Genomic DNA, 27,528 nt, shown 5'->3' with positions numbered 1-27,528 from the left:
ATAGGAAGATATGTTGCAATAAGACGTAAATATGGATGCTAAATATTTATATATTCAGATATGGATCAAATATGTGCAAGTACATTGAAAGAGATACATCGAGGGAATAACATAATACAAGGTATGCATGACGAAACCAAATGCGTAGATGAGAATAAATGGTCTCCGCAATGTCAAATACAGCTGTTGTTGTAGGGAAATACTTATAGCAAATGACATATTGTGGTAATGCACGTAACGGAAGATGGAATGAGTGTGTAGCATTATTGAATAACATAGATAGATAATATCGAGATATCATGATTGAAATTTAGAGGAGTCACTTAGATAAACTTGGCATGATAATATAAGGTTCGTGAAAGATCAAATGCATATCGAGAGGAAATTAATAAGGTTAATTAAGAACTATTTTAGTTAGGGATGTGATTATTTTATATTTTGAAAGATGATTCATGATTATTTTATATATATATACGCAAATATGGTAGACTAAGATGATAGGTGCCGAGATTTTGGAAGGCAATATGGGTAGTAACCTTAGCACGTCATTCCACAAAAGCATCTACATACAAGCGACCGATACGAAAGTAATTCAGATTGCAAGATTTTTTTAAAAATGTCTGGAAGCGAATTGAGTGTTATGAGAGAAACACGAATGATAAACTTTCTTTCAATTTAATAATTAGTTTAATAATGTAATTGATTAATTGAATGGTTTTTCATACCAGATGAAATGTAATAAGATGTTGGCTCATGTCAGGAATGAAATCCAATTTTCTTTTGAAAGCCAGTGCTGACTTAAACGAGATACATGTATATGATAAACGATTTTATGACATAATTGGAATATCAGCATATTCAATTAATAAATGTATTCTTATGATTTATTTTTAAATGAGTGAGTATGTGATCTGTAGATATTAGATGTATGTAGACTTTGTTTTAAATTTGTTAAGTTGTTGTTCATGCGATTTACCATGAGACCTACGGTGATTTTTTTAAATGCGTTAGGATGGAGACGTTCAACCGGAGATATATATATATATATGTCGCATGCGATCCGAGCCTTTTCTCTGCATTCACGTTAATCTAAACCATTTTACGAAGATTTACCCTGAGGAGACAACCAGTTACCGGGATATTTTTACGTGTGTCGTACCTGGACGCGGGATGGGCGCATATGACAATCTGTATCATAAATCATAACATAATTCACTTACCTTTATAGAGTCCTCTTACGCCTTCTTTCTGGACAGTTTTCTTGGCACAATCCCAGGTCCCAGTGTATAACGGTGCTTCTCCTGGAGCATGTTTGGGCATAGTCTGCAGGCGAACCTACAATATTTACAGAAGAAGAGAATATTGTACAATGGTAAGGAAAATGAGCAGACTAGATTCAAAATTGAATGTTTCTACACATACTGGTATATTCACCTAATTTTCCGTTAATCTGAAATTACATTACATTATATGTATACGGCACTTACATACATTACATACATAGTACGACTCATTATTAAAACAAAAACTAAAAGGAGGACACTAAAGTGATTGCTTGAAATGTTGAAAATCTCCAATTGGGCCAAAGTATATATATTATCTTTCAACATACATAAAACTCATGTAATGCTGGTGTCTAAAAAAACACATAGGTTGTAAGCATATATGAGGTACCGGTATATCTCAACAACGATAAGATAAAACATTTGGGGATATTAATTGACAGCGGGTTCAGATTCAATAGTCATATTCAACATATGGCAGAAATGTCTACGAAAGTTATACAGGTCTTGTCAAAGTCAGCTAAAATTAAATAGGGATTGCGTTCCAATATAATGAGTGTCATTTATAAGGGAGACATACTTCCATTATTCTCGTGTGGAGTTTCTATTTGGGTAGATGCCTTAAATACAAACTATAATGTCAAACTAAAACTAGTACAGAGGGTAGTACCAGGTGTATGCATGCATAAGTGTTTTCTGGTTTCACTAAGAGATGGCGCCAGCAAACAGTACGCAGCGTATGAATTTGACACATACGTCAGTTTGATCGTCTGACATCAACCTACCACCACACATAAGTTGAGTCCGCCAAACACTAGCATCTGTGTTGTATCGTTCAGTGATCATGTCTACGTTTGTGCCTGAAAAAGAACATTTGCAACACGCATTGCTTTTCTTATTTAATCAAAAGAAAAAGGATGTGGAAAGTCGTCGTTTGCTTGTAGAAACATATGAACACGCTCCATCGATCAGAACATGTGAGACATGGTTTCGACAGTTCGTTTCGGCAAGAAGACCATGCTTTGTGTCTGGTGGGACCAGAGCGGTATTGCGAATTATGAACTCTTGAAGCCCGGCGACACCGTCAATACATAATCCTATCGCCAACAAATGATTAATTTAAATCACACATTGATAGAAAAACGACCGGAATGGCCAGAAGACATGGCAAAGTGATTTTGTTACACGACAACGCGCCGTCTCACAGAGCAAAACCAGTGAAAGACACCTTAAAATCGCTTGGATGGGACATCCTTCCGCACCCGCCGCCATTCAAGTATCACCTCTTCCCATCAATGAGGCACGCGCTCACAGAGCAGCACTTCAGCAATTCGAGGAAGTTGAAAAATGGCTCGACGAATGGTTTGCCGCAAAAGACAAGCAATTTTTCTGGCATGGTATTCATAACTTAGCTGAAAGATGGGCGAAGTATGTAGAAGCCGATGGCCAATATTTTGAACAAACAAAAAATGAATTTCCCTTTCAAATTAAGCGCGTCCTTTACCACAAAAACCAGCGAAAACTTATGCATACACCTGGTAAATATTAAAATTACGAAAGCATTCAGAACGACGTCACCGAGTTCGATAGCTGGGGTCGCTTAAGTGCGGCCAGTATCCAGTAATCGATAGATAGTGGGTTCGAGCCCCACCGTCGGCAACCCTGAAGATGGTTTTCCGTGGTTTCCCATTTTCACACCAGGCAAATGCCGGAGCTGTACCTTAATTAAAGCTACGGCCGCTTCCTTCCACTTCCTAGGCCTTTCCTATCCCATCGTTGCCATAAGACCTATCTGTGTCGGTGCGACATAAAGCAAAATAGCAAAAAAAAAAAAAAAAAAACGAACGTCACATGAACATAAAGCATACTAGCTGGAATGACTCCAATTAACATTAAACGTTCAGAAATTGCAAATTATTACAATATAATTAAAGGAAAAATTAAACACATGAGAGATAGGCCTACCACCAAATCTGGCTCTACAAAAATTTACAAAAAACTGGCTTCACCCAGTTGTAATCATAATAACACAAGACAAAAAGGAAAAGTAGCCACAGCAAAAGGATATGTAAATAACGGTTTCTCTCTTGCGTGTTTTATTTACCTACACATTACATTGCAGTACTCTGTACTGTACTACTTCAGAATGTACATAATTCGTACAGCAAAGTTACCGTAACAAATTCTCTTATTTTCATCCCTCCTGATAGCAGTGCAAATAGCATTAAGTATTGCGCCTGTCGCATTGTAGTACGGCAATCATCCTGCGAGTAAGAGGACCGTGAGATTCGTGCTGGAATCTCGGGATGTGCAACTGCTGCGAGTTTCGTTTATCTCAAGCGTCAACTTCACGTTGCATTATCTCGGGATGTAATTGACATATTACGATGAAACAAACGCCATTACTTATGTGATTTTTCATGTTAACGATTGCTTACGAAATAATATAGGGCATCCATTTAAAAAAACGTAAGTTGATGTTGAAAATACTATCTTCCTACATTTTTGACTGGCTCATAGTACTTACTTTAATTAGCCCCTTCCCTGCCTTCATGCCCGTGAAAGTCATTTTTCAATATCTTTTCTTGTTCCAGATGTAACTGCGGTGAAATGTTTAAGTTGACCACCCGGTATATCAACTCTAACCTAACTCTCTATATTTATTTCAATGAGTCTGTACAGAGTTTTCCTCCATTGTTAGACCCTGTGGAATATCTATACCTAAACAAGCTCTCCCAACTCCACTTACTAGACAAATAACAACGAGCATTTATTTTGCTAGGGACTTTACGTCGCACCGACACAGGTAGGTCTTATGGCGACGACGGGATAGGGAAAGCCTAGGAGTTGGAAGCGGCCGTGGCCTTAAGGTACAACCCCAGCATTTGCCTGGTATGAAAAATGGAAACCACGGAAAACTATATTCAGGGCTGCCGACAGTGGGATTCGAACCCTCTATCCCCGGTTACAAGCTCACAGCCGCGCGCCTCTGCCCGCACGGCCAACTCGCCCGGTAAAAATAAGCAAACACACAACAAAACAATATAATAATTAGAATCAAATGGCCCACGGTCGACTCCCTTCCGGAGATCCGATAGCCATGGTAATACGGCAACTGAATAAAATAACATAAAATAAGGTAAAATAAAAACATCGGCAGAACGGCACATTAATGTTAAAGACCTTCATATCTCTCCTGGTGGACCCACGAACCTTGCACAATCCACATCTTATACCATTCTCTCTCTTGACCTACTCAGATTTGCTCATCCAGCCTTAACATTACAACACCTGCAGCGTTGGTGTGCCACATTCGCCTCACGTTGCATCTTCTACATGAACTACTTCCTTGTTACCAGTCATCACTATCTAACTTCACCTCCAAAAACAATCTCTTCTCGTTCAAGTATATTTAACCATACTTAATCTCATCACCCATCTTTTGAACATAATCACTCATGGCAACCATCACTCAAAATTACCTTCATATTTTCCTTTCCCATACAATTAACAAATACACTCACTCATCGCCACCACCGCTTTCAACCCATTGAAAATTATCATCACTCTTACATTCGCTTGTAATTCAAATCTCCTTAACTCTACTCACTCTATGCATAATCACCCTTAACAACCACCACTCCATTCTCAATCAAATTCCATAGTAAATTCACTATTCATTTCAAATTTACAACCACTTAAATTTAAATATATTTAATTATAATGTTCACTCTTAGCATTATCACACCCAACAATAACTTCTTAACATAATTATTACCACTCTCTCATTAGCTTCACTCTTTATTCTTTACATCCCACCACATCAACCTCTTAATCGTAATCACTCTTACCTTCACTTATAATTCAGACCTTTATAATCACTGTTCATTTCAAAAACAATACAACTCCCCCATCCTATATCTCAACCATCCTTCATTATTATAATCACTTACACATAACAATACAATTCCACCATAAACTTGCTTACTCTTAGACACCACCACTCCAGTCTCATTTAAACTTAAGAAGTTAAATTTGGTAAATGGTGGAGTGTGTGCCTTAACCTCTTCCACTCTGAATATTTACAAACCGACCCACCTTTCAATATGACCACTATCTTATTAACTTAATCGCACTCCACATATAACTTCATCCCTCTTCACTTACAATTATACTTAAATATACTTAATTTTAATCACACTATACCTTCCAATCTAATTATACATTAACACCATTACCTACCTTACTAATACTACTTGACTTTTTACTTCTCGTTACTATGCCTTCATCACTCTTACCTTTCTTACCCCATAGTTCCTTTAAACTCAAGCTTCTCTCTTTAATCATAGTTCCTCTTCTGCTTCCTCCCTCAAAACATTATTTTCACTATGCGGATGTCCACTTGCCATTTCTTGTGTTTTTCCCTCCACCGGCACTTCCTGTATCCTCATTTCATTTCCCGCACTGGCCTCCAGTCTCAGTTCTTTTTCACTATGCATGTGTCCACTTGCCTCTTCTTGCGCTCCCCCCCTCCTCCAACACTTTCCTGATTTCTTCTACCACCGCTTCTATATACACGTCCCCTCTACAGCTCTAATACTCCGTGCTCCACCATTTCTATTATGCACGTCCTCTTCAGCCCTACTCATTTCTTTCTACTTAAGACACTCTTCCAATGCCTGAAGTTTCGACACTTTACAACCTCGGGTCCATTTCCCATTGGTCACCATCAGTTCCTGGTCCCTAATATGCGTCCCCAACTCTTGCAGCCTTGTCCTCACCAGATGTTTCTTTAAAGTTTTGAAATTCTTAATCCCCTATCTTTCCCCGTATCCCTCTTAATCCAAATTTTTCATTCTGCAGATTGCCGGCGTTTCTTGTCACCATCTGTGGATGGCAGCACCACTTTTACATGTCTGCGCCCTCTCACCTTACCTACTCTCTCAGCATCATCTATATCGGCCTCACTGAATTTGATTTTAATTTTGTTTTGAATGATATCTACCACTTTATAAATAATGACCACTTTAGCTTCTGCCTTTTCTTCCTGCATACCGTAAATAAATATGGATTTCTTCCTACGTTCTTGACTGTTGGCTTCTATTTCTTTCTTCAAATTCCACACCACCTCTTCTATATGTTTTATTTGCTCCCTTAGTGACACCATTTCTCTCTCACTGCTTTCCATTTTAGCCTTAGTTTCTTTCATGTTTTCCTGAAGCCACTGCCTCGTCTTTTCGTGCTCCTTAACTTGCTCCTGTATCATCTTTTTTAACTGATCAAACGGGCAGAGCTCCTCCACTAGCTCCTTTTCCAACTTCCTAAGGACTTCTATGTCCTCCCAGCACATGCTGCCACTGTTCTGCGGGCCTGAATTTATTTCCACGCCCCCAATAACCAGCAACACCGTGACCACCGCTGCCACCAACAGCATCTCACCCTTCAATCCGTCACCACTTTACCTTCCTTCCTTATGGTTGTTCCCTTCTTCATTCTTCCCTGCCATCTTCCGATAACTGCCCGATATTGCTCTATACCGATCATCTTCCTCGTCACACTCCGCTTGACCCGTCCACTCCCCCTCTTACTCCACTCCACTCAACCGGCACACTCAACACAGCACGTTGCTTGCTTAGGCTAGCCTGGCGACTCTGAACTAACTCAACAAGTTAGGTTCAAATTATATTAATAGACTAGCACGATACCCGTGCTTCGCTACGGTATTATAATGAAAAAAGTAATTGAATGCTTATTGTTTTACATATATAATCCGCCTAAATTCGCGATCTGACTCGTTTTCTGAGAGAATCCGCCAAAATTCGTGATCTGACTCGTTTTCTGAGAGACTAAGGCAAAATTCCTCCCATGTTCAATCTTTCTTTCCAGCAATCGATTTCGTACTTCCCGGGCTAGGTCCAGGTATTCCACCCGGACAGTTGGGTCCCTAAATCTTTGCCATCTTTTCCTATAAGCATTTTTAATATGGATCAAATCCTTGAGGAGATCCGGCGTGGTGTCGTCTTGGGAGCCTTGGCGGTTCTAAACCCGCGGCCGGACTGCAATCGTAGTCATTACCCGGCCAGGAACAGTTTCCAGCGGGGTCCGCACATTTTGACGACGGTCCAGAAAATTATTATTATTATTATTATTATTATTATTATTATTATTATTATTATTATTATTATTATTACTGATGTTCTGGACCCAACAACAAGATGCAAGTCCGCTACTTGACGGTAAATTACATCTGCTGCCACTGTCATTGCTGACATTGTGAACAGCACCATCGTCGCACGTAGGCAGGTGCGCGAGATTTCTGGCGGCACGAATGATATACTTCCGTGCATTATTGACCTTATTATAGACCTGAACAATTACACGGTCAATATCATTCGTATTGTTTATTTCAAATTGTGTTTAAATTTTTATATATATGCCAGGAAAATCTACTCTAATCTAACTTTATGGAAAATATGGCTCTTGAAAACGAACCCAGGAAAGATTAAAACTGATCGGTTTATGATCAGAATAAGAACATTATGAACAGTAAAATAAATTGGTCTCAACTCCTTTTTCACCTCAATGCCGTTAAGTTGATTTACTCCCCCCCCCCCCAAAAAAAAAGAAGGCGTGTATCTTTACGTTTAAAGGAGATTCCAAATACCAATGTTCACATCTGTTACCGTCAGTTCTGAGATATAAGTGTCCCCATAAAAGGAATTCACTTATTTCACTTCCTTTCACACTCCCCCCCCCCTCCTTATGTGAATTTTCCGGCAAAAAATACTTGTTTCTTTAATAATAAATGATCTTCTAAATACCAATTATCACGACTCTAACATCTTCAGTTTATGAGATATGTGGTCTCATAAAAGGAATTTAACTCCTTTTCACTCCCGTCCCCCAAGACGATTACCCCCCAAAAACGCTTTTTTCTTTGTTTTTATAGGAGATCCAAATACCAATTTTCACGTCTGTAACAACTTTAGTTTTTATTAGATGTAAGTGTCCTCATGCAATTAATTCAATTAATTCTTCAATTCCTTCACCTCTCCGCCCCCTTCATTGGATTTTCGAAGAATACGTGTTCCTTTAATTTTAAAGCAGAATCCAAATAATTTTCACGTCTGCAAAATCTTTCGTTTTTGAGATAATAGTATCATCATACAAATAATTCAACTATTTTTTCAATTTCCTCCCCCTTTAGGTGGATTTCCGAAAATAAAAATTACGTATTTTTAATTTTTTCAAGGAGATTCCAAATACCAAATTTCACGTCTGTAACATCTTCAACTGTTGAGATATCAGTATCCTAATTAAAATAATTCACTTTTACGCCTTCACCCAAGTGCTTTTTAAGAAAACAAAAAACGTTCCTTTATTTTGAACAGAGATGTAAATATTATTTCCACTTCGGTAACATGTTAAGTTTTTGAGATATACTGTAAAAATGCTCATTTTAAAATTTCACCCCCTTTTTAGTTCCCCTTAAATGGAGTTTCCAGAAACAAATCACCTATGTTTCTTATTATTAAAGGGGATTCTAAATATTAATTTTTACGCCTGTAAACTTTAAAAGGTTGGAGATATAGATAGACTCATTTTATAAATTCACCCCCCCCCCCTTTTCCACCTCCCCCGTTAATTGTATTTTCCAAAAGAAAATACACGTGTTTCTTTATTTTTAAAGGAAATCCCAAATACCAATTTTCAGGTCTGTAATATCTTCAGTTTCCGAGATATAATTGTCCTCATTAAAGGCATTCAACCCATTTTCACCCCTCCTATTGGGATTTTCCGGGGAAAAAATACGTGTTTCCTTATTTTTAAAGGATATTCCAAATACCAATTTTTACATCTGTAAACTTTTAAAGATACACTCATTTTAAAATTTCACCCCCCTTTTCACCCACTTAGCGACGGAATATCCAAAAATCCTCCCTTAGCGAGCACCTACATTGTACTATAAATGTATCCTCAAAATTTCATTTCAATATGTCCAGTAGTTTTGGCTCGGCGATGATGAATCAGTCAGTCAGGACATGTTACTTTATATATATAGATAGATGCACAAACAATACGTCTGAGCAAGTTGCAATACTGAAGGTCCTTGAGAAATTACAAGATATAGACAATATTGTACCCGTATATAATGGAGCTTATCTAATGGAAATAAGAACGAAACATTCAGACTGGAATTTATTCCTTTTCGCCGCCAATATCAGGTGATGCGAGCCACTGCTTGGCTGACATTGACCGTGTGTCGTGTCGAGAGGGGAGAACAAGTCGTCCAAGAACGTAATTTGTATTTCTTTTTCCTTGTGCTTGCTGCAAGCAATATACCGTACCACGTGACCAGGTGAACCCCACGAACAATATTCTACATCAGATTATTCTCGAACATTTAGCTCCAAGAAAAACGAACCAATGATAATTAAGACTGAATACTATGTCCATTAAGGGAATGAATGTCGAACACACCTCCCCGGGAAACGAAGTGATAAAAGCTGTGTGCAGTTACTCTTACACTCTCTGCTATTCTCTCTATGCTTTGTTACTTCACTCTGGCTATAGCTTAGTCAGCTCTCCACTACTACGCTACAGGACTACCCAACACATGCCATGCCATGCCATGCCATCCCCATGTTCGATGCATTGAGCCGTAGGCTCAATGCGAGAACTTTTGGCCCATCGACCTTGCTGGTCTTGAGTGCTATGACATTCATAGTGATCCCATTACATTAACGAAGTTGGTGGATGGGATATGTGATATCTAGTGCTCATTCATTGGCCAGAATGTGACCAGGCGTACGTACAGTCATGTGCGCTGTGAATGCTTGAGCATTTCTTAGCAGTGCGGAGAAAGTGAAGCAGGCATACAGACGGGGGTCACCCATCCAATGAGTGACCACGCCCGATGTTGCTTAACTGACGTAGCAGCTTGTTCCAATGCTTTAAGGGAGAAGAAAGCAGAAGTGTTGTTTGCTTAAAGAGGAAGAAGTCTCGGGTGTAGTCGGCAAGAGGAATTTCAAGGCGAGGTTGCTTTGCGGGAGTGAGGGCTTTGCATTGCGTGGTGGGTAAGGGGCTGTATTTCGTGGCGGGGACGTTGTTTTCCTGGTAAGGGATGGTCGGTTTAATTGAGGATTAGTTGTCTGCTTGGCATGGTGGACGAGAGTAACTTGATCAGTAGCAGGTTTAGGAGGGTAGTTGTGTCTTGGCTGGGCTGGCTGGTGTGATCACAGCTGTGGAGTCCGGGGTTCGGGAGTAGAGGGGGGGGTGAGGTTTGTGCATGTATGTGCCGTGCCTGTCTATAGTGGGCTTTAAGTGCCTTTTTACAAATGGGCAGCCAGGGAATGAGACGGCGTGGCTGCCTTGGCAGTTAGCGCACCTCGCCTGGTCCCGTGGAACCGTACAATCAGTGTGGCGGTGAGGACCCCCACATCTGTTGCATCGGGTTGCCTCTGAGCACGAGGCTGCAGAGTGATTTAGCTTCAGGCAATTAAAACATTGTGTTATGAGGGTGGGTCGGGGTGGGTGCCGGGTTCGAGTTTCTGCAGCGAGGGAGTTGTGAGATGGTTGATGTTGGACTTAGGGGCAGGTTTGTTACGCCTGCTCCTAGTCTGGGTATATCTGGATTGTGAGTCTGAGCCCGGTGGTGAGACTGATGGGGTCTCAGTCCCGGGTTCAGGTGCTGGCCGTGGGGAGAGGGGAGAAGTGCCTGTGTTGAGTGATGAAATGTCGACTGCTGTGCCTGGCGGCAATGTGACGTCAGTCTGTGTTGCTAGGTGTACATTGGTAATGGTGGTTTGTGAGTATTTGGTGAATGTTTGTGGCGGAGGGTTGGTCTGTGCTACTTTGTGTTTTAATGCAGACGTAGTTTGCGTTTGTTTTTCCTCCTTGTGTATGACTTCTGTTAAATATAGGCTGGCGATATCGTGTAGCTGCATCTGATCATTGATTGCATGGTAGCCGTCTTCGGTGTGTGAGAAGATGAGAATGTATCCGTTGCCTATTTCCTGTAATAGTTGTATGTGTTGGCGGACATTGCGAATGGCAGTGGATGTTAGTTTGCGGTGATCGTGACGTGCATGTAGTCGTTGAGGGTCAAAACTGAGCTCTCCGGGAAGGGAATAACGATGGGTTGATATAAGGAGTGGGAATTGTCAGTACGGATTAGTAGTGGCCTGTGGTAGGGTGACTTGGAATTTTTTAATTCTGTGGACATGGTGATAAGGATGAGTTTTGATTGTGACTGGGGGTGTCGGTGTCCTGGCTACTCTGTCCACCAGGGTGGTCCCGACAGGGTTAGGGAAGGTCTGACTTGGGTGTTGTTAAAACACTGGAACGGTCAAACTCACAGGAAGGACCGGCTCGTTTCTTGGCGCTACTCAGTGAGTACAGTCTGTTCAGGTATAGGTATCGTATCTCAACGTGACAAGAACCGAGCGTGTGACTACACTGAGTGCTACTGACAAATTGCTTTTGCTCGCACAATGGCAGGCAGGCTGGCAGCTGGTTCTGGTCAGGTCGGCTTCTGCTGGGTGACTGGTGGTAGGCCACTGACAGTCCTGCTTGACTGTATCCAGGAGGTCGGACCACGCTGAGAACGGCAGCGGCCGGCGCTCTGCTAGGCTGGCTGGATGCTCGGTGAAGCGCTCCTGGTGGCTTGGTGCGGCACTATTCAGTACCGTGGTGAGCTCTTGGCGGAGGGTGAAGGCGAGCTGGCGGTTTGCTGGGTGCACGCTCGGTGTCTTGGCTCGAGTGGATGCTCTGCTCACGACGAATGATTGAGTGTGTGGCCACGAATGGCTGGGGCGCACGGTTTGAGCCAACACATCACGCTGGACTCTGTGATATTTAACCCTCAACTACTTACGTGAAGTCAGTTTGTTTCACACTGCTCCTATCAGCCCACCCCTCGCTTGCATCAGTGGCCTTGAAAACCTGCATCTCTGTCTAGCTTCCAACTTTCAGTCCATGCAGTGTTGCCACTGTGTTCGGAGCTGCCAGTGTTGTCTGGAGTTGATTATTGTACTAGCACGGTCCCTGGGAGCTCACGTCAGTAGTTGTGTGATTATATGTGATTGTGGTGCTATCCACTCGTGAAGAATAGATCTTCTTCTTTAACTAAAATACGGGCGATAACCCAGGCCCATGAAGGATTAGATTGTCTGATCCGTGTTTTGAGGACAAAGTGGCTCGCATTTTACAAAATATCTCGGAAGATGAGTGTAAACTATCATCCTCGGAAAATGAAGATGAAGACTATATCCAGAGTAACCATAACACTGATTCAAATATATCAGAGTCCGGTGGTGATGAAATGGAAGATAGAGTATTATAATACCACGAAAGGTGGCGTTGATACGATGGATGAAAAATGTGCCACGTACAACCCAAGCAGACTAACACGACGTTGGCCTATGGCTATCTTCTTCCTTATTACTGGCATAAGCTGTGTAAATGCATACATTATACACCAAACAGAAATGAATTATCTAGATTGGTTTTCATGAAAGAACTAGCTAAGCAGCTGTTGGAACCTCATCTAAAGGAGAGGCTGCTGAACACAAAACTGCCTCGAGAATTGCGGTTATCTATCGCACGTGTTACGGGAACAGAATTTGCTTCACACTCTGTAGTCACAACTGATGAAAAGTTTTTTTTTTCCTAGTTGCTTAACGTCGCACCGACACAGATAGGTCTTTTGCCGACGATGGGACAAGTAAGTGCTGGGAGTTGGAAGGAAGCGGCCGTGGCCTTAATTAAGGTACAGCCCCAGCATTTGCCTGGTGTGAAAATGGGAAACCATTGAAAACCATTTTCAGGGCTGTCGATAGTAGGGTTAGAACCTACTATCTCCCGAATACTGGATACTGGCCGCACTTAAGCGACTGCAGCTATCGAGCTCAGTCTGATGAAAAGTTGCCAAGGGAATTCCGGAAGACCTTTTTCCTTTCTCCACCCGGAGAAAAAGAAAATCAAGTTACCTGTGTCATGTGTGCAAACATCCGGTCTGCATAGAATGTACCAAGAAAGTCTGTCTCAGCTGCATTGAAGAAAGATAGGTTGGAAGTAAGTGTTGCAGGTTCTGTTGTGCTTACGCTGGTTAACTTAGTAGGTACACTTCAATATGCCCCATTATGTGAACAGTACGTTTAGAATGCAGTTAGGTAAATAAGTATTAAAGACAATTTTCAAACATTTCCGAAGCCTCTCGTTCTGTACCGTAAAAACTGCAACCTTACAAGTATCATTATTATCGGTGCTTCATATTGCTATTATCTGCCTACCCTTTTATGTATTTTCATTCAGTAATGTTTGTTTTACTAGAATATATAGTTAATACATCGAAATTACAACATTGGCATTTCCTAACTCATATTTCTAGTAGCGGTCCGTGGGACATCACGTCAGTAACTATGCACAAACTGTTAACGTCAGTAGTTAAGGGTTAACATGGCTTGCCTGAAGCAAGTTGACTTCGTGGTGCGTTACGACTTCACAATACGCGACTACAGATTCGACTGAATTACAATCCTCGCTTACTGATTATCACAGCGTCCGGCTCCATGGCTAAATGGTTAGCATGCTGGCCTTTGGTGACAGGGGTCCCGGGTTCGATTCCCGGCAGCGTCGGGAATTTTAACCATAATTGGTTAATTCCTCTGGCAATGGGGCTAGGTGTATGTGTAGTCTTCATCATTTCATCATCACGACACGCAGGTCGCCTACGGGAGTAAAATCAAAAGACCTACACCAGGCCTCTCCGGAGGACATACCCCATTATTATTATTATTATTATTATTATTATTATTATTATTATTATTATTATCACAGTTAGTGCAACATGTTTTAGCTAACCATGATACGAGTTAAGTATTATTCAAGATGAACAAGTTGTTATAAACTGGTCAAAAGCACATCCTAACGTAGCTCATGGAAGAAGAAAACCACGAGGACATCGACTACAATCAACTATATCAGCGAGGGACGAGTTCAACTCATCAGGAACATCTAGTATTCAGCTGAGGCCTCCAATGATGAATCTCCAGATCAACATGTGTGCTTAAAATAGACTCGCTGCCAGGGCTGTAAGGTGGATCATCCGGAGAAATAAAGGACTGACTGAAGAATCAACTCCCATCTACAAATAAATTAGTAGAACTTGTAAAATATTTCCTTCATTTCAGTAGAGTATAGAACGATCTTCCTCGTAGAATGGATATTTACTATTATTTTAAAGTAGTTCAGCGTTCTTTCCACTTCCGTATTTATTTAGGTGACGGTAGATTAGAAAACGTCTATTGTAGTTCGATAGTGAATGGGAAGTAGCAATCGTCAAACATTGCTAACACAATTGCAGGTTGTCACATGACAATAATTTAACTAAAAATAAGTGACTTCATCGAAAACTAACTAATTATATAATGTTGGAATTAATTTCTGAATTAAGTTTGAGTTGTGATGTTAAGTGTGGCATTAATAATATTCTTCTTTGTGAATTTCCACACGATAAACGAATTGGTCATCATTTCAATTTTATGACAATTAGCGATTAAAAATATTGAGCGAATAATAATTAATAATCCTAAAATGTTACATAGGGAAATAGTATCTATAAAACTTGAGTGAATAAATATAAGTAATTGATGATAAAATTTGCTAAAGATGCAAATCAGTGCTCAATTCTACCGGCGGAATAAACGGCACGTTGTTAATTTTATGAATTAGGAGCTAAATAAGGAATTGGCGGATGTTTAGAAAGATTTTTAAATGAGCACGTGTGCATGTGGATACAACCAGTAGCTAAATAGTTATAATAATCATAGGAATCTTGTGAAATGATGTTCTTCAAATTAATTCCCAATGTATCATGCTACGTCGAAAAAAGGGCTAGTGCTACAAAGTGATTTCCACTGGATTCAATCACGAACTAAATGAGTCTGGAAAGCACAAATTTCTGTGGCTTGGTTCTAAAAGGGCCAATGTCAAAAAACCTGTTTTTGAGCTATGAGCATTTGAAGTTTTGCTTATAGTTTTCCAATTACTTTTTTCAACAACTAATTTTAAATAACTTTATACTTTCTTTGTGGAAATCACCTTATTAAACGCTAATTTTTTCTATCGTATTCTTTAAAAATTGCCAGGTCTCTAATCTTTATTGGTAATCTAACATTATTGGCAAGGGCTTATTTAATTAAACGGTAACTGTTCGTTTAGTACTTAACAGAGACATTGGCCCTTTTAACATGTTGCAAGCCAGGATAAAACGCATTTGTATCAGTTAATATCTCAATTTCGATAAAAAAAATATGGCCCTTTTAAAACCAAGCCACAGATTTATGAAGTATTTCATATTTGCTGCTTGTTGTATTAAGGGGCCTTACATCGAAGGTCATCGGCCCTATTTGATATTTAAGGTCATCGACAGATTAACTTTAATTGCAGGCGCTTAATAATTAACAATACAAATATTAGAAGTTATAAACTACGTAAATACATTCATAATGAACACGTATTGGATGTGTGTTTGTGTGGGCCATGAATGTTGATTGCTGATGCACACTTGATGTTATATTTCGCCATGTGAATGTTACTAAAGGGACTTCTGAACTTCACTGCTCTGTCACGGTGGAAGGATCACATCATTGTCGTACCTAGGAATTTCTTGATGATGATGATGATGATGATGATGCTTGTTGTTTAAAGGGGCCTAACATCTAGGCCATCGGCCCCTAATGGTACGAAATGTAATTACAATTTAAAAGTCCAAAATCCTTCACTGAACAGAATTCAAAACGTGAGGACGAAGAATGAATGGATGGATACGAATTTAAAACAATCAGTGGATCCGATCCGCAATCCCTCACATTCCCAGAAACTAACATTAAACAATAGTATTACTGACCAAGGGACTGCTCCTAAAGCACACCACTGAATCGATGATGCTTGTAGTCTAAAGGGGTCCAAAATCCAAGTCATCGGCCCCTCATAATGGTATGTGTCGCTAGAAAAGTAGAACCAAGGTATTTGTCATGTTGCGGTACTAATCAAAAGTAGCGTAGATTCGCGGAATTCCACACATTATGGTACTACTCACAGGTAATGTAATCCGCACATGTAACACAGACCTATGGTGTTTCTCACATTGCGGCGCCATTTACAGGCAACTCAAACCTATGGTGTTCATCACATAAGTGTACTAACCACAGGGACTCGTACTATCCCGTGGTGTTCCTCACATAATGGGTGTTACGGGGTTACCCGTGGAAGGCAGAGGTGAAAGAAGGTGCGGGCTGGAATGGGTCTAACTACAAGGTCAAAAGATGAATTAAAATTTCAATAAAGGTTATATTTTCATAAGTAGAAAAACTTAACAAATTTTACATAGAATTTAAACAGATAACAACTCAACCACTATCTAATAATCAGGTACAAGGTATAATTTTTACAAACGAAAGCCCGAGTTTCGGGGTCCTTAAAAGTTCTGGGCTTCGAGCCCCAATTACACAATCCTTGAGCTACTAGCCCAACTTTACCAAGGTACACTCATTTGTTCAAAGGGCAGAAAACCCCTTCATTCAAGGAGCATAAGCTCCAAAAAACATGCCAGGCCTCCTAGAGGCACCTTTACCACAAATAAAAGAGCTGACCCGCTCTCAATTTTTCAAGCCTATTAAAGGCAATACCAGACTTTTACACATGATTGCCATCGAGGCACAACTTACAATGAAACAGGGGTATCTAGTTCCCAACCTACTGGGCCTAAATAGAAAATTAACAGGTTAACTTAAATGGCCCTAAACGCAAAAAGAATGGAGGCGTGTATTAGCACTCCTAAATACACATTTTAAAACCTAAGAGGCACTAGGCCGATGACACAGGGGCTATTCCCAAACTAGGGAGGTGACTCGTATAAGAAAAATTTTAACACATTAAGGAAGAGTAGAAAATCGGTTACGAAACCGTAGCCACCTCCGATCAAATGAAGGGGAGTTCGAGAGGGTAAAGCACTCTCTATCCCCGATTTACAGTTAAAGATAAATGAAGTTTTACAAAGACTGAAAAGGTTTACAATGTTTCAAGAGATAGGTTACATATTAAAGGTTTCGGACCTTCCCCGCGGTTTAGACTGCTGAGCTAGCGAGAAATAAAGATGTTAAGTGGCCATTACCTTGTTGAAAAGCTGCTGCCGGATGAAAGAGGCGCTTCCCGCCTCCTGCTACACTTCCATACACTAGGCTAGATGTTGTTCGAGTGGCGAGGAGCCGTGAAAATCAGCAGTTTTTATACACTCAGGGAAGATTCGAGACCTTTCATGAATAATTAAGACACACCCACTCAACTTTATTGGCTGGCTAAAAGTTACACATCAAAATAGAAGAAGAAACGTAGGATTGGTTGGAAATTAATTGCAGAAATTACTGATTGGCTAAGTTCAAAACTGGCGGAAAGAAAGATTAATATTGCCAACCCTCAAATGAAAGAACAAAATTTAGTAAAGATAAAAACTTCTGAATACAAAATTTCTTCAAGAAAGTTCATTCACTTCGCACCAGGGTGCATGATCCCAGTTTTACAGTGATTTACTAAAAAAAAAACAGGTGAACAGGGCTCAATTCCCGACAATGGAGATAAAGTTGGAATTCAAGAGGTCACACTGGGGCAAATATTCGTTTATAGGAAGAGGAAATAGGGATTCGAATAATTTACCATGGGAGATGTTCGATACATTTTTAACTTCTTTGAAATCTTTTAAGAAAAGACTAGGTCAAACCGTGGCAGGGAATCTGCCATCTGGGCTAAAGTCCTAAGTGCATATCAATGATGACTACTGACTGATTGATTGAAAGCCGAAGAGTCTGGCTTGATTAGAATCTCTATCATCATATCCTACATATTTCAAGATAACGGAAGGATTCAAAATGGATACCGTTCAAGGTTAAAATTATCGAATCGGGTACATGGGCATAACAGGTGATCTTTCTCTCTCTAACTCCTCTATACTCAGCCAGAAACGTCCTCGGTACTATACTGTACTGTACTATGACCAGAAATATAACGTTATCAACAGTGAAGAAAAACTACCGTTAAAAATTATTGTGCGCTTTAGAATCTTACCTCGAAGGACAGTACTTAGTAGCATTTATAACATCGCAATATGATTTAAGAAAGGTTGCTGATTATATGTGCTGCTGTACCCATATTACACAATGAACTCATAATTTGGATACACAGATATCCATATGTCTTTATTGCAGGCGTATGCCTTTCGACGTTCAATCTGCAAACCTCTGTGAATTAACGAAGTGCCTTCACAAACCTCAATTCGCAACTATCTATGTGATTTCGTTTAATTCTAGACCTATTAAAATTAAAACATTAAAAACTGATAAGGAGAGGCCACCAAATAGATATAGTGAAACGTGACAAAGCTAGCATGAAATAATAAGACAATGGTACCAAATGGCGTGTCACTTTCGAAGTCGGGGCTACTAACCCATAGTGTACAAGGAATGAAGGTACAAATAAGTCATATAATCGGTGACCCAACGTATACTGCTTAACGTCCTGTGCGGCGGTCAGTGGTTAAGACGCGGGGCTAGAAAGTGAGGAATCACGAGTTCAAACCCTGACAGACTCGTTTGTTTTAGGTTTGCGTAACATCATACCATGTACACATTTTGAAACGGGGAACATCTTTTGGAACACAAGACCTGCAAATTTGTGAATGAATGTCAGAGTAATGATGTTCATAATGCGGGAGATTCATGAACAGACACAAACGATTATTTATCACGATAAAGGTATAAAAAACTGCAACATACTATCATTCCAATTTGCTAGTAACAAACCGAGATTAATCTGTATGTTGGCTGCGATAATTTACACATGTTGCTGGATGGTATGCATAATAGGAAGACGCAAAATATGTAGTGGCCGGAATTAGAACCGCAACAGTCTTGGTGAGAAGCCAGTGACGTCACTACGCTATCACGCCCCATCCAGGGCTTTAACCCGTTGAGCTAACCTAGTCGGTCATTTACATATCAGGGTTGACATTGGCGTATTGGTAATTCATGTACCACCTACCAATATGTTCTATAAATTGTAAGGGTAGCAGTACTGTAATGTAAGCGCCCAAACGGACTTACGCAAGTACAGCCTCCGAGCAATAGAATTATCGAAATTAGTAATTCTCTGAAAGATATAGTAACTAAGAATAAAAATAAGGGAGCACAGTAGGTTAGGTAAGTGCAGAGCTTTTCCAGACAGTTTATTTTTTGCTATGGGCTTTACGTCGCACCGACACAGATAGGTCTTATGGCGACGATGGGACAGGAAAGACCTAGGAGTTGGAAGGAAGCGGTCGTGGCCTTAATTAAGGTACAGCCCCAGCATTTTCGTGGTGTGAAAATGGGAAACCACGGAAAACCATTTTCAGGGCTGCCGATAGTGGGATTCGAACCTACTATCTCCCGGATGCAAGCTCACAGCCGCGCGCCTCTACGCGCACGGCCAACTCGCCCGGTAGACAGTTTATTAAGAGACCAGTATGTAATAAACTGGCACGAATCCAAAGAGTTCAGAAGCATTCACTGATCTCTATACATGGATCGCTGATGGCAGGTCTCCGCTGCAGGAGAAAGTACGCCAAGTTGAGCGCGCGGTTCGCCATGTTGGCGTACCCAACCTAGAGCTCTCCTTATGGAGAAGCAATGATAATATAGTCAATTTTAAGTCGCAATTAATGGCGCATTGGAATAATTAAAAATATAGAGACATGTTCACTCAAAGCATAAGGACATTGGGATCACTGACACGTCATTCCGAGGTCAGTAAATCTCCGGGATAACAATAAACATGAGTGTATAATAACGGCCAACAAATATTAACTTAGGTGCTGAATACATGCAATTAGCGATCGGTAACACAATACGAGTGAAAACCAGTTTCTGGAAACATTGCTGTAAATTGTATAGGCTACATGTATGCCACGAAATTATGCATTCTTAAAATGACGTACCTATAAACGTAGCTCACTATACAGGCCTAGATTCGACATATCGTAATCGGTGCTTGATAATGAATTTCTGTTTCCTGTTTCCATGAAATAACGCGCATATTATCAAATTAAAATATAATTGAAGCAAATGTTCCGCCTCTGTGATCTAGAGGTTAGCGTGATTAGCTGCCACCCCCGGAGGTCCGGGTTCGATTCCCGGCTCTGCCACGAAATTTGAAAAGTGGTACGAGGGCTGGAACGGGGTCCACTCAGCCTCGGGAGGTCAACTGAGTAGAGGTGGGTTCGATTCCCACCTCAGCCATCCTCGAAGTGGTTTTCCGTGGTTTCCCACTTCACCTCCAGGCGAATGCCGGGATGGTACCTAACTTACGGCCACGGCCGCTTCCTTCCCTCATCCTTACCTATCCTTTCCAATCTTCCCATCCCCCTACAAGGCCCCAGTTCACCATAACAGGTGAGGCCGCCTGGGCGAGGTACTGGTCATACTCCCCAGTTGTATCCCCCGACCAAGAGTCTGAAGCTCCAGGACACTGCCCTTGAGGCAGTAGAGGTGGGATCCCTCGCTGAGTCCGAGGGAAAAGCCGAACCTGGAGGGTAAACAGATGATGATGATGATGATGATGATGATGATGAAGCAAATGTACACATTTATAAAACCAGCAAATATTCAAAACTTGTCAATATATCACATTACCTGCAGCTTAATTTACTATTACAGACCTCTAATTAAATTCAGCTAGCAAAGCGATATTGATAGTCATCATCAGAAATATGTAACACCAGTTAAAAGAGTCTGAAATACCACGAATAGTATAATGGGACAGCCCCAAACACCCACCACACTTTCCCTTCTCCCACCACTCCAGTGTCTGAAACCCATAATTATTACTGATATAAATAAGGTCTAGAATTCCTCCAGACTTCATTTTCTTAGATTGTTATAAGGTCACGGCAATTATTTCATCGAAACCGTCAGTTTAATTATGAGAAATAAAAAAAATATAAGTAAATCTTTACTTGCAGTTAATGTTCAGTAAAATTGAAAACAGTTGGCTGTACATCACTTCTAAGGTGTACAGTTTGTCCATTTCTATCAAAACAGTCTTCCTCTAAGTGATCCGAGCAGAGAACAGCTGTTCTAGAAGGCTCCCAATTCTCCCGCCTGATACTCCTAATCCATGATCTTAGAAGTTCGGGTCTCGAGAAAGGAAACCTACAAAAATTAATTGCCAATTTGCTCCCGGAATATGCGAAAAAAGATACAATAAACCTAAAACTCAAAACACTACCCTAGGAAGATTCTTATGTACAGTATAAAACTCTCCGATGAAATGATTTCTCCTTCTGCTGATCGGTTCTGTTTGTACATCCATAAGCTGAACACTGCGGTATGTTAATACCCCGTAGAATGTTTCTTCATTCATATTTCAGATAAACACATACATACTTAAATTGAATCTTGTAATCCACAAGTATACTACAAGGCAACGAACCTAAATTCGTAAAATACACTACTATTTACTTTGCAATAACACAGCACAGAACACTCGTGGAACTACAATCAAGAGGCCTGGCGTCACTGAACTAAGCATATACAAAGCAAGCGCGCTCCTCGTGGTCTATTGCACCATGCGCTCGCTGCCATCTTACTACGCCAGTCATCTTCTATTCGGCTTACTGCTATCCAAGCTACCAGCCATCCAGGTATAGAGATCAGTGGCAGCATTGCATAATACCGATGTAACAACACGGGGACAGAGTGAAACTGCACGATAACTGAACGCCAATAAAATGTCATTGTATCTTCTCTATAACCTGAATACTGACAAGGTTGAACCATTTGATGAACAAGAGCTCACACATACGTCATCTTCCAATGAAAAAATCTAGCAATCTAACACCAAATTAATAATAATAATAATAATAATAATAATAATAATAATAATAATAACATACATCTTCATTATAGACGTATGCCTTTCAGCATTCAGTCTGCAAGCCTCTGTGAATTTAATAACTGCCGCCACAATCCTCTATTTGTACATAGTTCTGTAGTCCCGATTAGTTATATACCTCTTATCTTCAAATCGTTAGAAACTTAGTCTAACCATCGTCGTTTTGGTCTCCCTCTACTTCTCTTACCAATCACAACTGAGTCCACTATTCTCCTCCATTCGCTTCACAAGGCCCCAACACCGAAGCCGGTTTATGCGTACAGCTCAGAGATGCTCACGCTGGGTATTTCGACCCGGGGGCACAGAGAACTGTAAGTGGGCGGGCAAGCGATAAGCGTATGTTATTCACACAGACATACCGATTTACACTGGCAATAAGCAGCAGGGTTCTGAAACCGGAAGCGTGCGGCCACCGGGATCTTACGTCACTACACTACCCCGATGCATTAATCTAAAATAGCCACAACGGGAATATTGGACAGGAGATAATTCAAATAAGTAAAAGCACTTAGAAATAATAGCAATAATTCTGATTAATTAGACCTATTAGGTCCTTTATTTTACTGTTAAGATGATGATGATGCTTGCTGTTTAAAGGGGCCTAACATCTAGGTCATCGGCTCCTAATGGAACAAAATGTAATGATAATTTAAAAGTCCAAAAATCATCCTCTGGTCAGAATTCAAAACTTGATAAAGAATGCATGGAAGAATATGAATTTAAGACAATCAGTGGATCCGATCCGCAACTTTCCCTGAAACTATTTGAAAAAAGTAGTATTACTGACCAAGGGACTGCTTCTAAAGCACATTCTTGAAACGACGATGCTTTATGTCTAAAGGGGTCCAAAATCCAGGTCAATGGCCCCTTATAATGGTACTCATCGCTAGTAAAGTAGAACCATGGTATTTGTCATGTTGCGGTACTAATCGAAAGTAGCGTAGACTCAAGGTGTTCCACACATTATGGTACTAATCACCAAGTATCGTACGTAGCACAGGTAACGCAGACCTATGGTGTTTCTCACATAATGGCACCACTCATAGGCAACGCAAACCCGTGGTGTTCCTCACCTAGGTGTACTAATCACGGGCGCCAGTATTCCCGTGGTGTTCCTCACATAGTGGGTACTAATTACAGCCAACGCAGACCCACGGTGTCGCTCGTATAGTGGTACTAATCACAGGTACTCTAAACCCACAGTGAAGCCACACTCTGCTGCTACTAATCACAAACCTGTTGTGTTCCTAACATAGTGGTACTAATCGCAAGTAAAGGCGACCCATTGTGTTCCCAGCGTGATGGTACTAATCACAAGTAATTTCATGGTTCTAATACAAACTTCCCTTGGTCACCCTTTTAGTCGCCTCTTACGACAGGCAGGGATACTGTGGGTGTATTCTTCGTCTGCGTCCCCACCCACAGGGAGAGAGAGCGAGAGAGAACGAAGAGATCCGTTACTTCGAAAAATGAAGTAACGGACGAAGAGTTGCAAGGGCCACGAAGGGCGTGAAAATGAAAGACTCCCTAGGCCTCGAATGCTCTAATACCATCAGGGTCGGGAAATAACAAGAGTTGACCAAGATAGTTCGGACAGATTAGATGAAAGTGGGGAGCCTGGCCATAGTAAGTGGAAGCAAGGACTCAGCTAAGGGCCCCGTGGTCACCGACCCAGGCTTCCAAGTTGAGAGCCCATGGAGTTCCTTTTAGTAGCCTTATACTGAACCCATCATTCACAGTCTTCAAAAGGGATATCTAACTTTTCTAGTAAACTTAGCCGCGAGATACGTTGTGAAAGGAGCATCCATTTTCTGTAACATTACTTGACGAGCACCCTGTATCTGCATGTTTCGTACCCACGAGACAAGAGCGCTGAAGTTGAATTGCAATCTCATTGGGCAGGAAAGGAATCCAGATTTATAAGATCCTAGAGGAGAGTTTCGAATGGATGCGAGCATACTCGTGGCTAATTTATAAAATACGAGAATTATCCAGAGGTAAATTAAAACTTGGGATTGGCACATTGGATCGCCTATTAAATTGATAGGAATTGCCATGTAATCAAATCTCTTCTGGCCAAAAATGGAAAGATTGTGCTACACCGTGGGAAGATTTGAAGCTATACGTGTGTCATGGAGGGGGAAAAGTATTTATTCAACCCACGCTTCAGTGTTTTAGACCATTTAGAGGCAAATTAAAATTATAAAATCACGGGATTCATATTCCTCGAATTTTTCGGAACATTATGGATACCAAAACCAGAGACGAGACCCGTGGGATAATGAAATTGTTAAATGTGGTGCAATCTTTCTACCAGGCATCGCATTGCATTGCCTTGAAGTACTGAGATATATATCATTCAAGTTAAAATAACACATTAAAATACGCAAATACGAACTAAATTAGAGTCAAAGAGATGAAAGCGCAGTTAACAAAATTAAACTAATACAAGATACACTTCTATACACGATAAAAAAAAAGGCTGCAAACCCTTATAAAACGGATGACGAGGTCTGCTGACTGCTCGTCATCTCGTAGGTTGAAGGAAATGGCACTAGGGAGTTTTAGACGAAGGCGAAGATCGGCCATGTCCACGCACTCCGTAAGGACGTGTACCACGGTTAAATAACGGCCGCAAGTTAGACACCGGGGAGCCGTTTACTCTTCAGTAGGTAGGAGTGCGTTACTATGCTATGACCGATCCGCAGACGACATAATACCACAGCTTATCTCTTAGAAGCCCGAAGCGAAGTCCTCCATACCTTCGTAGTTCCTTTTATCGCTCACAGCTTATTGGGGAGAGGGGTGCCCTGCTACTCCATCTCCCAATCGGGCATAACCAGATGTCTCTGCTGAGCGCAAATGTCACTGACAGGAACCCTGCAAGGCAACGAGGGCAAAACAACAGCCTCCTTGGCAGCCTTGTCAGCTAACTCGTTTCACTCTACACCCATGTGGCTTGGGAGCCATATAAACGTAATTCTGGTGTCGGCATCCGAACACCCGGCCAGCAGGTCCTGGATCCACTGCACCAGAGGGTACCGAGGGAAACATATCTATAGATTGTAGCCGCTCAAGGAGTCGGTACAAGGCAGAAATTGCCGGCGCTTATCGGACAGTGTGTACCGCAGGGCTTCACAGATAGTATAGAGCTATGCTGTATACACACTACAAATTTTCGGTAGAGAAAAAAGAAACCTGTTGCTGTCAACAACGAACGTACAACCTACTCCCGCTCCTGCCATCGAACCATCCGTGAAAACAACGACCGAATCGGGATACAGGCTAACAACGGACAGGAAGAGTCTCCGATAAATGGAAGGGTCCGTGCTCTTCGCGCCGGTGTGCAAATCAGGAATGATTTCGGGTCGTCGCATTGTCCACGGAGGTACCCTACTTGGTCGTCTTGACAAGATAAGGGACCGAAGGTAGTACATCAAATAATCTGTGACTTCTATCCAAGAGTATTCCAACCGGCCGCGTTGCTCGAGGGTAAGCAGCGTACAGCCGACGATTTCCATTGTGGAATACGCAAGAATAGCTCGGGTGAAGTGGCATCTGTCGCAAATTTGCAGCATAGGACAGCAGCATTTGATGGCGCCTCAGGAGTAAAGGCGGCACACCAGATTCAGCGAGACGGCTAGCAATGGGGCTTGTACGAAAAACTCCCGTAGCCAACCAAACTACGCTGTGGTGAATGCTATTCAGTTGGGCTAGGACGCTTTGCCTTGCTGACCCATATGCTTCACTGCCGTAGTCTAACCTGGGGCCTGTTCTACGAACGAACTTTGCAACTTTTCACTTTTCAATTCTTGCAAAGTCTTTCTGCTCCACCATGATCTAGGTTTTACTTTTCAATTTCTTCGCAAAGTGCGAATGATTGATTCGATCAAGTTTACTCCATGGGAAAACTGTACAATACTCCATGATTTTAATGCTTTATTTTTCCCAGCGAACTTGACAGTATAATTGTAGTTTTAACCGGTAGTTTTAAAGTTTTAATCATGAGAAAGAAAGATGATTACAAGAAGCTGGCCGTGTTAAAAGTCATCAAGGAGAAACGGGACATCATTTTTGGCAACTTTAAAAATAACCTCTCAAATGATGACAAGCATCAACATTAACGAGAGTGCCGTCAATATATCCATACACATAAGGAAATTCTCCCTTTAGAAATTCCGTTGCTATATCATGTGGATTATCAAGCCAACATACTCTGTTAAGAAATATTACTTTTACTGTAACTTCTACGACTTTGGTAACAGTTCTGAAAATAATTTATTTTGATATCCTATGCATTAGTGTTGGCTACTGAATGCATGATTCGAAGCAGTGTATCGATTCATTCAAGTGTCCGAGTGAATCGATTCACAGGAAAGGCGAGCTCACGGCTCACGATTCAGCTTACTCCCAGCGGACAGTGCTGAGTGGCGCACTCACTGGATGTTGACGGGGAGCCGAGCTTCCGCTGCAGCGAGACAGTGTATCATGGCACATCGAAAGAATCGTGAACGAGCCGGCTCAGTGAGACACAAGATACACACGGCTCCTTCGGCTCACTGGACACGCGGAGAGCCGAGCTTCCGCTGCAGCGAGGCATACAGTGAATCATGGCACATCGAAAGAATCGTGAACGAGGGCGGCTCAGTGAGACGCATGATACACACGGCTCCTTCGGCTCACTGGACACGCGGAGAGCCGAGCTTCCGCTGCAGCGAGACATACAGTGAGACATGCTAGACTGAAAGAATCGTATGCTATAATGGACTCTCGAGCTCAGCTCATTTGAAAATAATACCCATTTGCATTCACTGTCCTCTTCTTACAGGGAGGTTTAAATAATAGATGGATTTATTTGCAGTGTTAAAAAGGTAGTCACAACATAATTCTGAAGTAGCTAGTAAGTAGGTAGGCTATTAGGTTATACTATTTATTAGTTTAATGAATCTTAGTATTATAACTTAATTGACTTTTGACAATTAAACTCGACTCTAGCCTGCCCTATGACTATGAGTCATGCTCATGACCACTCAAAAGTACCTGTTTTATATTGGGAAGAACGGCTCAGTATTTTCTCAGTTCATATGTCACATCGTTGCACAAGACTTCAATCATATGTGGACAGACGCAATAACAGTATGTTGAATCAGAAAACCAGCGGGCTACTGTACATCTCGAGTAGCCTATACAAAATATGACGATTTAAAAAAATCCTCAGCTGATAGAAAAATACTTTTTAAAAAAAGACTGAGCGAGTTGT

General features: G+C 41.2%; 1 protein-coding gene across 1 annotated transcript in view; it reads right to left on the bottom strand.

Moving 5' to 3' along the window:
* LOC136864073 (mitochondrial carnitine/acylcarnitine carrier protein) overlaps positions 1–27,528 on the bottom strand; it is a 332,454-nt gene that overhangs the window by 174,610 nt on the left and 130,316 nt on the right. Inside the window, exon 2 of the mRNA XM_067140619.2 lies at positions 1,221–1,335. Coding sequence (XP_066996720.2) covers positions 1,221–1,335 — 115 coding nt within the window. The remainder of the gene's footprint in view (positions 1–1,220; positions 1,336–27,528) is intronic.

This window comes from Anabrus simplex, chromosome 2 (assembly GCF_040414725.1).
Source record: "Anabrus simplex isolate iqAnaSimp1 chromosome 2, ASM4041472v1, whole genome shotgun sequence".
In the NCBI taxonomy this organism is placed as follows: Eukaryota; Metazoa; Arthropoda; class Insecta; order Orthoptera; family Tettigoniidae; genus Anabrus; species Anabrus simplex.
The sequence above is the reverse complement of the archived record's forward strand: the minus strand, read 5'-3'. Positions and strand labels throughout refer to the sequence as shown.